This window comes from Pleurodeles waltl, chromosome 5, assembly GCF_031143425.1.
Source record: "Pleurodeles waltl isolate 20211129_DDA chromosome 5, aPleWal1.hap1.20221129, whole genome shotgun sequence".
In the NCBI taxonomy this organism is placed as follows: domain Eukaryota; kingdom Metazoa; phylum Chordata; class Amphibia; order Caudata; family Salamandridae; genus Pleurodeles; species Pleurodeles waltl.
Genome location: NC_090444.1, coordinates 626,104,987 through 626,118,513, shown reverse-complemented (window position 1 = coordinate 626,118,513; position 13,527 = coordinate 626,104,987). Strand labels below are relative to the sequence as shown.

Below are 13,527 nucleotides of genomic sequence, written 5' to 3'. Positions count from 1 at the left end.
GAGTTTTTTCTGAGCAGTACCCTGCGCGCGCGCCGTCGGGCAGCGTCATTCAGATCCGCGTGCGTCGACCAGCTCAGAGTGCATCGTCAGCGTCGTTGGAGCCATCTATGACGTCACGGTTGCCTATATAGACGCCGTCTCGGCACGCGTACGTCCGTTCTTTTCCTTCCGCGCCGGTTAAGCGCAGTTTTGGAAAGAGCTACCCTGCTTCGACGTTTTGTCGACCTTTTTTTGACTGTTTGAAGTCATGTCTTCGAGAAAGACAGGATTCAATCCGTGTGGTGCGTGTCATCACACCATGTCGGTGACGGATCCACACCGAGTTTGTCTTTGGTGCCTGGAGAAGGACCACGATTCCACCTCGTGCTCCGACTGTCGGGCCATGGCGCCGAAGGCCTTGAGGGAGAGATCCCTTAAGCTTCTTGCGGCCCGACATTCCTCTTCGGTCGGCGCGACTCTGCGGAGGTCACGGTCCCGCAGTAGGAGGAGGTCGCGGCACCGCTCCCGGAGCCCCAAGTCCTCTTCCTCGCATTCGAGGTCATCTGAAGGTAAGAGGCACAAGAAGAAGAAGAAGATGTCCAAGCGGACTTCGTCTTTGCCATGCCCGTCGGCCGACGAGGCGTCTAGGGAACGTCAACGTTTCGGGCGCGGTTCTGCGGAGCCGTCGCCAGGGTCTACTCCGCGTCTTCCCCCCTTTCCGGGGACTGGATGTGGACCGGCGCCGGTCTCTCACAGTCGGCCTCCTTCGGCGCCGGGTCCGACGTCGACGATTCGGCCACCGGCGCCAGCCCCATCCTTATTACGGATGATCCGGAGCCAGAGCGACGTCGTACGACGTCGACTTTGACGGAGCCAATTCGGCCCAGGTCATTGTCTGAGCATTATTTAGACCAGCCAGACGCAGGAGAGGAATGGGAGGGGTCTGAGGACCCTTTAGAATCTGGATTGCAACAGGACTGGTATGAGTATCTAGGGGAGTGGCCTTTATCCTGGATCTCGGTGAGACAGACTCTGAGGCTGCTGGGACTCATGGCTTCCTGCGTCCTGTTGGTCAACCATGCCAGATGGCGCATGAGTGCTCTGCAGTGGGACCTGAAGTTCCAATGGGCACAGCATCAGGGAAATCTTACCGACGTGGTTCAGATCTCGGAGGGGAATGCAAAAGATCTGCAGTGGTGGTTAGTGAACTGCGAGTGGGTCAAAGGCAGACCCCTCTCCCTTCCCCCACCCGATCTAACGGTAGTGACAGATGCGTCACTTCTGGGATGGGGCGGCCATCTGGGGGAGGTGGAGATCAGAGGTCACTGGTCTCCGGCGGCATCCGGGCTCCACATCAACTTGCTGGAGCTTTGGGCGATCCGGCTAGCATTAAAAGCATTTCTTCCTGTTGTGAAAGGGAAGGTGGTGCAGGTGTTCACGGACAACACTACTGCAATGTGGTACTGCTACAAGTAGGGCGGTGTGGGGTCATGGACCCTTTGTCAAGAGGCTTTATGTCTCTGGACATGGCTGGAACAGCAGGGCATGACCCTGGTGGTTCAACACCTGGCAGGTTCGCTGAATGTCAGAGCAGACGAACTCAGCCGAAAATGCTTAGAGGATCACGAATGGTGTTTCCATCCGGAGGTGGCGCAAGGACTCTTTCAGCAGTGGGGAGAGCCTTGGTTAGATCTGTTTGTCTCCGCAGAGAACGCGCAATGTCAGCAGTTTTGCGCGTTGGAGTTTCCAAGGGGGCTTTCGCTAGGCGATGCTTTTCATCGCGAGTGGAGTTCAGGCCTTCTGTACGCCTTTCCGCCTATACCACTTCTGCCCAGAGTTCTCAAGAAAATCAAGAACGACCGGGCCCAAGTAATCCTAGTGGCTCCGGATTGGGCACAGAAAGTTTGGTATCCAGAGCTTCTCAAAATGAGCATCGATCCTCCAATCAGGCTGCCTCTTCGGGAGGATCTTCTGTCGCAGCAGCAGGGGAAAGTTCTCCACCCAAACCTGTCAACTCTGCGCCTTCATGCGTGGAGATTGAGTGGCGACAGTTGATGGTTTATGACCTCCCTCCCGAGGTCTATTTGATGTCATTCTGGCAGCCAGGCGTCCCTCTACTAGTCGATCTACGCCTGCCGTTGGAAACGCTTTGTTTCATATTGTTCAGAGAGGTCTATTGATCTTCTTTCTGCTTCTCTGTCTAACATCCTTTTGTTTATTTTGTCTCTCGCCCAGCAAGGTTCCTCCTTGAGGACTCTTAAGGGCTATCTTGCAGCCTTATCGGCTTTTCTTCAGTTGCCCGATCAACCATCTCTGTTTAAATCACCTATAGTACAGAGGTTTTTGAAAGGGCTTGTGCATCTATTCCCGCCTGTGCCTTTCGTTATGCCCCAGTGGGATCTTAATTTGGTTCTTACCTTCCTTATGTGTGCTCCCTTCGAGCCCTTGCATAACTGTTCTCTTCGGCTGCTAACTATTAAGACAGCCTTTTTGGTGGCAATGACATCTGCCAGAAGAGTTAGTGAGCTACAGGCTTTGTCATCAAAACTGCTGTATCTCACAATCTTTCCTGAAAAAGTGGTTCTCAGAACTCGTGCCTCTTTCCTCCCCAAGGTGGTGCCCCCTTTCCATCTGGGTCAAAATATCATCCTGCCCACCTTCTTTGCACCACTGCATCCCTCTAAGGAAGAGGAGCGTCTCCATCGGCTGGACCCAAAAAGAGCGTTATCGTTCTACCTTGACCGCACTAAAGAGTTCCGGGTGGACGACCAACTCTTTGTGGGGTACGTTGGTGCAAAGAAGGGTCGGGCAGTGCAGAAACGATCCATTTCGCGCTGGGTCGTTCTCTGTATAAAGATATGCTACGGTTTGTCAAAGAAGCAGCCTCCGGAGGGCTTGAGAGCTCATTCTACTAGGGGGAAAGCTGCTACCACTGCGTTAGCACGTGGCGTACCGGTGGTGGACATGTGTCAGGCGGCAACATGGGCTTCTTTGCACACGTTTGCAAAACACTACTGCCTGGATAGTCAGGTGAGAAGAGAGGGGCATTTTGCCCGGTCTGTTTTGCAAGACCTGGTGTAAAAATCTCCTTCAGACCCACCGCCATTGGTTATAGCTTGGGTATCTATTCTAAGGTAAGGAAGCTGCAGCTAGAAGTCTCTATCAGATTAACAAGTTACTTATCTTCTGGTAGAGACTCTATCTAGCTGCAGATTCCTTACACCCGTCCAAGCCTCCCCGCTCTGCGGATATTGTTTCTTATGTAAATATATATATATATCTATATATGTATTTATGTGTACATATGTATATTTTTGATCTTGGCATTTTTGCCTTTCTTAAAGGCATGAAATAATTTTTGCTTCAAACAGTCAAGGAGGTAAAATCCTTAATGGTTGGTTCTTCCATGACTCTGCGCTTCTGGCGTGGAAAAGAACTGACGTACGCGCGCCGAGACGGCGTCTATATAGACAACCGTGACGTCATAGACGGCTCCAACGACGCTGATGACGCACGCAGAGCTGGTCGACGCACGCGGATCTGAATTACGCCGCCCGACGGCGCGCGCGCAGGCTACTCCTCAGAAAAAACTCTGGATTCGAAGCTGACTTCAGGGAATTCTAAGGTAAGGAATCTGCAGCTAGATAGAGTCTCTACCAGATACCTCGTTACCGAAGGTAAGTAACTTGTTCTTCTTACAATTATTTTTGCTGGAATAATCATATGAGTGCCTAGAGTAAAATCTCATTTTAGGTTTACTTTCCTTTGTTTCTCTTCATCTAGACCTGCTTGGTGTTAACTCTGTGTGCTGTATTTTGGGTAAGTGAAATGCATTGATTGCTCAGATGTTTCAGGTCTTCTCGTCTTCATGTTAAGAAATGTCTTTAAAGATTGGGAATAATTCAACTTCTACTCGTAACAGATTAAGGTACCAGTTGGTTGTATTATGCATATTATGACCTTGGGAACGCAGACTCAAACCAGGATGTCAGACATTGCGAAAGTTCTCCAATACTAGTTGTAAGGAAATGCCTCCTTGGCATGGTTGCCCCCTGACTTTTTGCCTTTGCTGATGCTATGTTTACAATTGAAAGTGTGCTGAGGCCTGCTAACCAGGCCCCAGCACCAGTGTTCTTTCCCTAACCTGTACTTTTGTATCCACAATTGGCAGACCCTGGCATCCAGATAAGTCCCTTGTAACTGGTACTTCTAGTACCAAGGGCCCTGATGCCAAGGAAGGTCTCTAAGGGCTGCAGCATGTCTTATGCCACCCTGGAGACCTCTCACTCAGCACAGACACACTGCTTGCCAGCTTGTGTGTGCTAGTGAGGACAAAACGAGTAAGTCGACATGGCACTCCCCTCAGGGTGCCATGCCAGCCTCTCACTGCCTATGCAGTATAGGTAAGACACCCCTCTAGCAGGCCTTACAGCCCTAAGGCAGGGTGCACTATACCATAGGTGAGGGTACCAGTGCATGAGCATGGTACCCCGACAGTGTCTAAACAAAACCTTAGACATTGTAAGTGCAGGGTAGCCATAAGAGTATATGGTCTGGGAGTTTGTCAAACACGAACTCCACAGCACCATAATGGCTACACTGAAAACTGGGAAGTTTGGTATCAAACTTCTCAGCACAATAAATGCACACTGATGCCAGTGTACATTTTATTGAGAAATACACCACAGAGGGCACCTTAGAGGTGCCCCCTGAAACTTAACCGACTATCTGTGTAGGCTGACTAGTTTTAGCAGCCTGCCACAAACCGAGACATGTTGCTGGCCCCATGGGGAGAGTGCCTTTGTCACTCTGAGGCCAGTAACAAAGCCTGCACTGGGTGGAGATGCTAACACCTCTCCCAGGCAGGAATTGTCACACCTGGCGGTGAGCCTCAAAGGCTCACCTCCTTTGTGCCAACCCAGCAGGACACTCCAGCTAGTGGAGTTGCCCGCCCCCTCCGGCCAGGCCCCACTTTTGGCGGCAAGGCCGGAGAAAATAATGAGAAAAACAAGGAGGAGTCACTGGCCAGTCAGGACAGCCCCTAAGGTGTCCTGAGCTGAAGTGACTCTAACTTTTAGAAATCCTCCATCTTGCAGATGGAGGATTCCCCCAATAGGGTTAGGATTGTGACCCCCTCCCCTTGGGAGGAGGCACAAAGAGGGTGTACCCACCCTCAGGGCTAGTAGCCATTGGCTACTAACCCCCCAGACCTAAACACGCCCTTAAATTTAGTATTTAAGGGCTACCCTGAACCCTAGAAAATTAGATTCCTGCAACTACAAGAAGAAGGACTGCCTAGCTGAAAACCCCTGCAGAGGAAGACCAGAAGACGACAACTGCCTTGGCTCCAGAAACTCACCGGCCTGTCTCCTGCCTTCCAAAGATCCTGCTCCAGCGACGCCTTCCAAAGGGACCAGCGACCTCGACATCCTCTGAGGACTGCCCCTGCTTCGAAAAGACAAGAAACTCCCGAGGACAGCGGACCTGCTCCAAGAAAAGCTGCAACTTTGTTTCCAGCAGCTTTAAAGAACCCTGCAAGCTCCCCGCAAGAAGCGTGAGACTTGCAACACTGCACCCGGCGACCCCGACTCGGCTGGTGGAGATCCGACACCTCAGGAGGGACCCCAGGACTACTCTGATACTGTGAGTACCAAAACCTGTCCCCCCTGAGCCCCCACAGCGCCGCCTGCAGAGGGAATCCCGAGGCTTCCCCTGACCGCGACTCTTTGAACCTAAAGTCCCGACGCCTGGGAGAGACCCTGCACCCGCAGCCCCCAGGACCTGAAGGACCGGACTTTCACTGGAGAAGTGACCCCCAGGAGTCCCTCTCCCTTGTCCAAGTGGAGGTTTCCCCGAGGAATCCCCCCCTTGCCTGCCTGCAGCGCTGAAGAGATCCCGAGATCTCTCATAGACTAACATTGCGAACCCGACGCTTGTTTCTACACTGCACCCGGCTGCCCCCGCGCCGCTGAGGGTGAAATTTCTGTGTGGGCTTGTGTCCCCCCCGGTGCCCTACAAAACCCCCCTGGTCTGCCCTCCGAAGACGCGGGTACTTACCTGCAAGCAGACCGGAACCGGGGCACCCCCTTCTCTCCATTCTAGCCTATGTGTTTTGGGCACCACTTTGAACTCTGCACCTGACCGGCCCTGAGCTGCTGGTGTGGTGACTTTGGGGTTGCTCTGAACCCCCAACGGTGGGCTACCTTGGACCAAGAACTGAACCCTGTAAGTGTCTTACTTACCTGGTAAAACTAACAAAAACTTACCTCCCCTAGGAACTGTGAAAATTGCACTAAGTGTCCACTTTTAAAACAGCTATTTGTCAATAACTTGAAAAGTATACATGCAATTTTGATGATTTGAAGTTCCTAAAGTACTTACCTGCAATACCTTTCGAATGAGATATTACATGTAGAATTTGAACCTGTGGTTCTTAAAATAAACTAAGAAAAGATATTTTTCTATATAAAAACCTATTGGCTGGATTTGTCTCTGAGTGTGTGTACCTCATTTATTGTCTATGTGTATGTACAACAAATGCTTAACACTACTCCTTGGATAAGCCTACTGCTCGACCACACTACCACAAAATAGAGCATTAGTATTATCTATTTTTACCACTATTTTACCTCTAAGGGGAACCCTTGGACTCTGTGCATGCTATTCCTTACTTTGAAATAGCACATACAGAGCCAACTTCCTACATTGGTGGCAGCGGTGGGATACAAGACTTTGCATTTGCTGGACTACTCAGCCAATACCTGATCACACGACAAATTCCAAAATTGTCATTAGAAATTGATTTTTGCAATTTGAAAAGTTTTCTAAATTCTTAAAAGACCTGCTAGGGCCTTGTGTTAGATCCTGTTTAGCATTTCTTTTAGAGTTTAAAAGTTTGTAAAAGTTTGAATTAGATTCTAGAATCAGTTGTAGATTCTTAAAAAGTATTCCAACTTTTAGAAGCAAAATGTCTAGCACAGATGTGACTGTGGTGGAACTCGACACCACACCTTACCTCCATCTTAAGATGAGGGAGCTAAGGTCACTCTGTAAAATAAAGAAAATAACAATGGGCCCCAAACCTACCAAAATACAGCTCCAGGAGCTTTTGGCAGAGTTTGAAAAGGCCAACCCCTCTGAGGGTGGCAACTCAGAGGAAGAGGATAGTGACTTGGAGGAAAATTCCCCCCTACCAATCCTATCTAGGGAGAACAGGGTCCCTCAAACCCTGACTCCAAAAATAATAGTCAGAGATGCTGGTTCCCTCACAGGAGAGACCAACACCTCTGAAATCACTGAGGATAGCCCCAGTGAAGAGGACATCCAGTTAGCCAGGATGGCCAAAAGATTGGCTTTGGAAAGACAGATCCTAGCCATAGAGAGGGAAAGACAAGAGATGGGCCTAGGACCCATCAATGGTGGCAGCAACATAAATAGGGTCAGAGATTCTCCTGACATGTTGAAAATCCCTAAAGGGATTGTAACTAAATATGAAGATGGTGATGACATCACCAAATGGTTCACAGCTTTTGAGAGGGCTTGTGTAACCAGAAAAGTGAACAGATCTCACTGGGGTGCTCTCCTTTGGGAAATGTTCACAGGAAAGTGTAGGGATAGACTCCTCACACTCTCTGGACAAGATGCAGAATCTTATGACCTCATGAAGGGTACCCTGATTGAGGGCTTTGGATTCTCCACTGAGGAGTATAGGATTAGATTCAGGGGGGCTCAAAAATCCTCGAGCCAGACCTGGGTTGACTTTGTAGACTACTCAGTGAAAACACTAGATGGTTGGATTCAAGGCAGTGGTGTAAGTAATTATGATGGGCTGTACAATTTATTTGTGAAAGAACACCTGTTAAGTAATTGTTTCAATGATAAACTGCATCAGCATCTGGTAGACCTAGGACCAATTTCTCCCCAAGAATTGGGAAAGAAGGCGGACCATTGGGTCAAGACAAGGGTGTCCAAGACTTCAACAGGGGGTGACCAAAAGAAAGGGGTCACAAAGACTCCCCAGGGGAAGGGTGATGAGACAACCAAAACTAAAAATAGTAAAGAGTCTTCTACAGGCCCCCAAAAACCTGCACAGGAGGGTGGGCCCAGAGCCTCTTCACAAAACAATGGGTACAAGGGTAAAAACTTTGATCCCAAAAAGGCCTGGTGTCATAGCTGTAAACAGCATGGACACCAAACTGGAGACAAGGCCTGTCCCAAGAAAGGTTCCACTCCAAACTCCCATCCAGGTAACACTGGTATGGCTAGTCTCCAAGTGGGATCAACAGTGTGCCCAGAGCAAATCAGGGTCCACACTGAAGCTACTCTAGTTTCTGAGGGTGGGGTGGATTTAGCCACACTAGCTGTCTGGCCGCCTAACATGCAAAAATACAGACAGCAACTCTTAATTAATGGGACTAGAATAGAGGGCCTGAGGGATACAGGTGCCAGTGTCACCATGGTGACAGAGAAACTGGTTTCCCCTGGCCAATACCTGACTGGAAAAACTTACACAGTCACCAACGCTGACAATCAGAGAAAAGTACATCCCATGGCAATGGTTACTTTAGAATGGGGAGGGGTCAATGGCCTGAAACAGGTGGTGGTCTCCTCAAATATCCCAGTGGACTGTCTGCTTGGAAATGACCTGGAGTCCTCAGCATGGGCTGAGGTAGAACTAAAAACCCATGCAGCAATGCTGGGTATCCCTGAACTGGTGTGTGTGAAAACAAGAGCACAGTGCAAGGCACAGGGTGAACAAGTAGAGCTGGAGTCTGGAAGAATGGCCCAGCCTACCAAGAGGAAAGGAAAGTCAGTTGGGAAACCAACTGCAACACAGCAAAAGAAAGGGAACCTCTCTTCTCAGGAAGAAGTTCTGCCCTCTGAGGGAACTGAGCCTTTGGAGCTTGAACCTTATCAGGTTGAGCTCTTGGGCCCAGGGGGACCCTCAAGGGAGGAGCTGTGTAAGGGACAAGAAACCTGTCCCTCTCTTGAAGGCCTTAGGCAGCAAGCTGCTGAAGAGTCCAAAGGCAAGAAAAATGGAACGCATAGGGTCTATTGGGAAGATGGACTCCTGTACACTGAGGCCAGAGACCCCAAACCTGGTGCCACTAGGAGAGTGGTAGTGCCTCAGCTGTTCAGGAAGTTCATCCTAACATTGGCCCATGACATTCCCCTTGCTGGACATTTGGGACAAACCAAGACGTGGGAGAGGTTAGTCAACCACTTCTACTGGCCCAATATGTCCAACATGGTTAAGGAGTTTTGCCTCTCCTGCCCCACCTGTCAAGCCAGTGGTAAGACAGGTGGACATCCAAAGGCCCCCCTCATTCCACTTCCAGTGGTGGGGGTTCCCTTTGAAAGAGTGGGTGTGGACATAGTTGGTCCACTAGAACCTCCCACAGCCTCAGGAAATATGTATATCCTGGTAGTAGTGGATCATGCTACCAGGTATCCTGAAGCTATTCCCCTTAGGTCGACTACTGCCCCTGCAGTAGCCAAGGCCCTCATTGGTATCTTTACCAGAGTGGGTTTCCCTAAGGAGGTGGTGTCTGACAGAGGTACCAACTTCATGTCAGCATACCTAAAGCACATGTGGAATGAGTGTGGGGTGACTTATAAATTCACTACACCATACCATCCACAAACTAATGGCTTAGTTGAGAGATTCAACAAGACATTAAAGGGCATGATCATGGGGCTCCCAGAAAAACTCAAAAGGAGATGGGATGTCCTCTTGCCATGCCTGCTTTTCGCTTACAGAGAGGTGCCACAGAAGGGAGTAGGATTCTCACCCTTTGAACTTCTGTTTGGTCATCCTGTAAGGGGACCACTTGCCCTTGTTAAAGAAGGCTGGGAGAGACCTCTCCATGAGCCTAAACAGGACATAGTGGACTATGTACTTGGCCTTCGCTCTAGAATGGCAGAGTACATGGAAAAGGCAACCAAAAACCTTGAGGCCAGCCAACAGCTCCAGAAGTTTTGGTATGACCAAAAGGCTGCACTGGTTGAGTTCCAACCAGGGCAGAAAGTCTGGGTTCTGGAGCCTGTGGCTCCCAGGGCACTCCAGGACAAATGGAGTGGCCCTTACCCAGTACTAGAAAGGAAGAGTCAGGTCACCTACCTGGTGGACCTGGGCACAAGCAGGAGCCCCAAGAGGGTGATCCATGTGAACCGCCTTAAGCTCTTCCATGACAGGGCTGATGTGAATCTGTTGATGGTAACAGATGAGGATCAGGAGGCAGAGAGTGAACCTCTCCCTGATCTTCTGTCATCAGACCCAAAAGATGGCACAGTAGATGGAGTGATCTACTCAGACACCCTCTCTGGCCAACAGCAAGCTGATTGTAGGAGAGTCCTACAACAGTTTCCTGAACTCTTCTCCTTAACCCCTGGTCAGACACACCTGTGTACCCATGATGTGGACACAGGAGACAGCATGCCTGTCAAGAACAAAATTTTTAGACAGTCTGACCATGTTAAGGAAAGCATCAAGGTGGAAGTCCACAAGATGCTGGAATTGGGAGTAATTGAGCGCTCTGACAGCCCCTGGGCTAGCCCAGTGGTCTTAGTCCCCAAACCTCACACCAAAGATGGAAAGAAAGAGATGAGGTTTTGTGTGGACTACAGAGGGCTCAATTCTGTCACCAAGACAGATGCCCATCCAATTCCAAGAGCTGATGAGCTCATTGATAAATTAGGTGCTGCCAAATTTCTAAGTACCTTTGACTTGACAGCAGGGTACTGGCAAATAAAAATGGCACCTGGAGCAAAAGAAAAGACAGCATTCTCCACACCTGATGGGCATTATCAGTTTACTGTTATGCCCTTTGGTTTAAAGAATGCCCCTGCCACCTTCCAAAGGTTGGTGAATCAAGTCCTTGCTGGCTTGGAGTCCTTTAGCACAGCTTATCTTGATGATATTGCTGTCTTTAGCTCCACCTGGCAGGATCACCTGGTCCACCTGAGGAAGGTTTTGAAGGCTCTGCAATCTGCAGGCCTCTCTATCAAGGCATCCAAATGCCAGATAGGGCAGGGAACTGTGGTTTACTTGGGACACCTTGTAGGTGGAGGCCAAGTTCAGCCACTCCAACCCAAGATCCAGACTATTCTGGACTGGGTAGCTCCAAAAACCCAGACTCAAGTCAGGGCATTCCTTGGCTTGACTGGGTAGTACAGGAGGTTTGTGAAGGGATATGGATCCATTGTGACAGCCCTCACTGAACTCACCTCCAAGAAAATGCCCAAGAAAGTAAACTGGACTGTGGAATGCCAACAGGCCTTTGACACCCTGAAACAGGCAATGTGCTCAGCACCAGTTCTCAAAGCTCCAGATTATTCTAAGCAGTTCATTGTGCAGACTGATGCCTCTGAACATGGGATAGGGGCAGTTTTGTCCCAAACAAATGATGATGGCCTTGACCAGCCTGTTGCTTTCATTAGCAGGAGGTTACTCCCCAGGGAGCAGCGTTGGAGTGCCATTGAGAGGGAGGCCTTTGCTGTGGTTTGGTCCCTGAAGAAGCTGAGACCATACCTCTTTGGGACTCACTTCCTAGTTCAAACTGACCACAGACCTCTCAAATGGCTGATGCAAATGAAAGGTGAAAACCCTAAACTGTTGAGGTGGTCCATCTCCCTACAGGGAATGGACTTTATAGTGGAACACAGACCTGGGACTGCCCATGCCAATGCAGATGGCCTTTCCAGGTTCTTCCACTTAGAAAATGAAGACTCTCTTGGGAAAGGTTAGTCTCATCCTCTTTCGTTTGGGGGGGGGTTGTGTAAGGAAATGCCTCCTTGGCATGGTTGCCCCCTGACTTTTTGCCTTTGCTGATGCTATGTTTACAATTGAAAGTGTGCTGAGGCCTGCTAACCAGGCCCCAGCACCAGTGTTCTTTCCCTAACCTGTACTTTTGTATCCACAATTGGCAGACCCTGGCATCCAGATAAGTCCCTTGTAACTGGTACTTCTAGTACCAAGGGCCCTGATGCCAAGGAAGGTCTCTAAGGGCTGCAGCATGTCTTATGCCACCCTGGAGACCTCTCACTCAGCACAGACACACTGCTTGCCAGCTTGTGTGTGCTAGTGAGGACAAAACGAGTAAGTCGACATGGCACTCCCCTCAGGGTGCCATGCCAGCCTCTCACTGCCTATGCAGTATAGGTAAGACACCCCTCTAGCAGGCCTTACAGCCCTAAGGCAGGGTGCACTATACCATAGGTGAGGGTACCAGTGCATGAGCATGGTACCCCGACAGTGTCTAAACAAAACCTTAGACATTGTAAGTGCAGGGTAGCCATAAGAGTATATGGTCTGGGAGTTTGTCAAACACGAACTCCACAGCACCATAATGGCTACACTGAAAACTGGGAAGTTTGGTATCAAACTTCTCAGCACAATAAATGCACACTGATGCCAGTGTACATTTTATTGAGAAATACACCACAGAGGGCACCTTAGAGGTGCCCCCTGAAACTTAACCGACTATCTGTGTAGGCTGACTAGTTTTAGCAGCCTGCCACAAACCGAGACATGTTGCTGGCCCCATGGGGAGAGTGCCTTTGTCACTCTGAGGCCAGTAACAAAGCCTGCACTGGGTGGAGATGCTAACACCTCTCCCAGGCAGGAATTGTCACACCTGGCGGTGAGCCTCAAAGGCTCACCTCCTTTGTGCCAACCCAGCAGGACACTCCAGCTAGTGGAGTTGCCCGCCCCCTCCGGCCAGGCCCCACTTTTGGCGGCAAGGCCGGAGAAAATAATGAGAAAAACAAGGAGGAGTCACTGGCCAGTCAGGACAGCCCCTAAGGTGTCCTGAGCTGAAGTGACTCTAACTTTTAGAAATCCTCCATCTTGCAGATGGAGGATTCCCCCAATAGGGTTAGGATTGTGACCCCCTCCCCTTGGGAGGAGGCACAAAGAGGGTGTACCCACCCTCAGGGCTAGTAGCCATTGGCTACTAACCCCCCAGACCTAAACACGCCCTTAAATTTAGTATTTAAGGGCTACCCTGAACCCTAGAAAATTAGATTCCTGCAACTACAAGAAGAAGGACTGCCTAGCTGAAAACCCCTGCAGAGGAAGACCAGAAGACGACAACTGCCTTGGCTCCAGAAACTCACCGGCCTGTCTCCTGCCTTCCAAAGATCCTGCTCCAGCGACGCCTTCCAAAGGGACCAGCGACCTCGACATCCTCTGAGGACTGCCCCTGCTTCGAAAAGACAAGATACTCCCGAGGACAGCGGACCTGCTCCAAGAAAAGCTGCAACTTTGTTTCCAGCAGCTTTAAAGAACCCTGCAAGCTCCCCGCAAGAAGCGTGAGACTTGCAACACTGCACCCGGCGACCCCGACTCGGCTGGTGGAGATCCGACACCTCAGGAGGGACCCCAGGACTACTCTGATACTGTGAGTACCAAAACCTGTCCCCCCTGAGCCCCCACAGCGCCGCCTGCAGAGGGAATCCCGAGGCTTCCCCTGACCGCGACTCTTTGAACCTAAAGTCCCGACGCCTGGGAGAGACCCTGCACCCGCAGCCCCCAGGACCTGAAGGACC

At 50.3% G+C, this 13,527-nt stretch overlaps 1 protein-coding gene across 1 annotated transcript in view; it reads left to right on the top strand.

The window, feature by feature from the left end:
• The window catches only part of SFT2D1 (SFT2 domain containing 1), a 246,834-nt gene that overhangs the window by 179,651 nt on the left and 53,656 nt on the right, over nt 1–13,527 (top strand). The window contains exon 5 of the mRNA XM_069234485.1: nt 3,763–3,798. Coding sequence (XP_069090586.1) covers nt 3,763–3,798 — 36 coding nt within the window. The remainder of the gene's footprint in view (nt 1–3,762; nt 3,799–13,527) is intronic.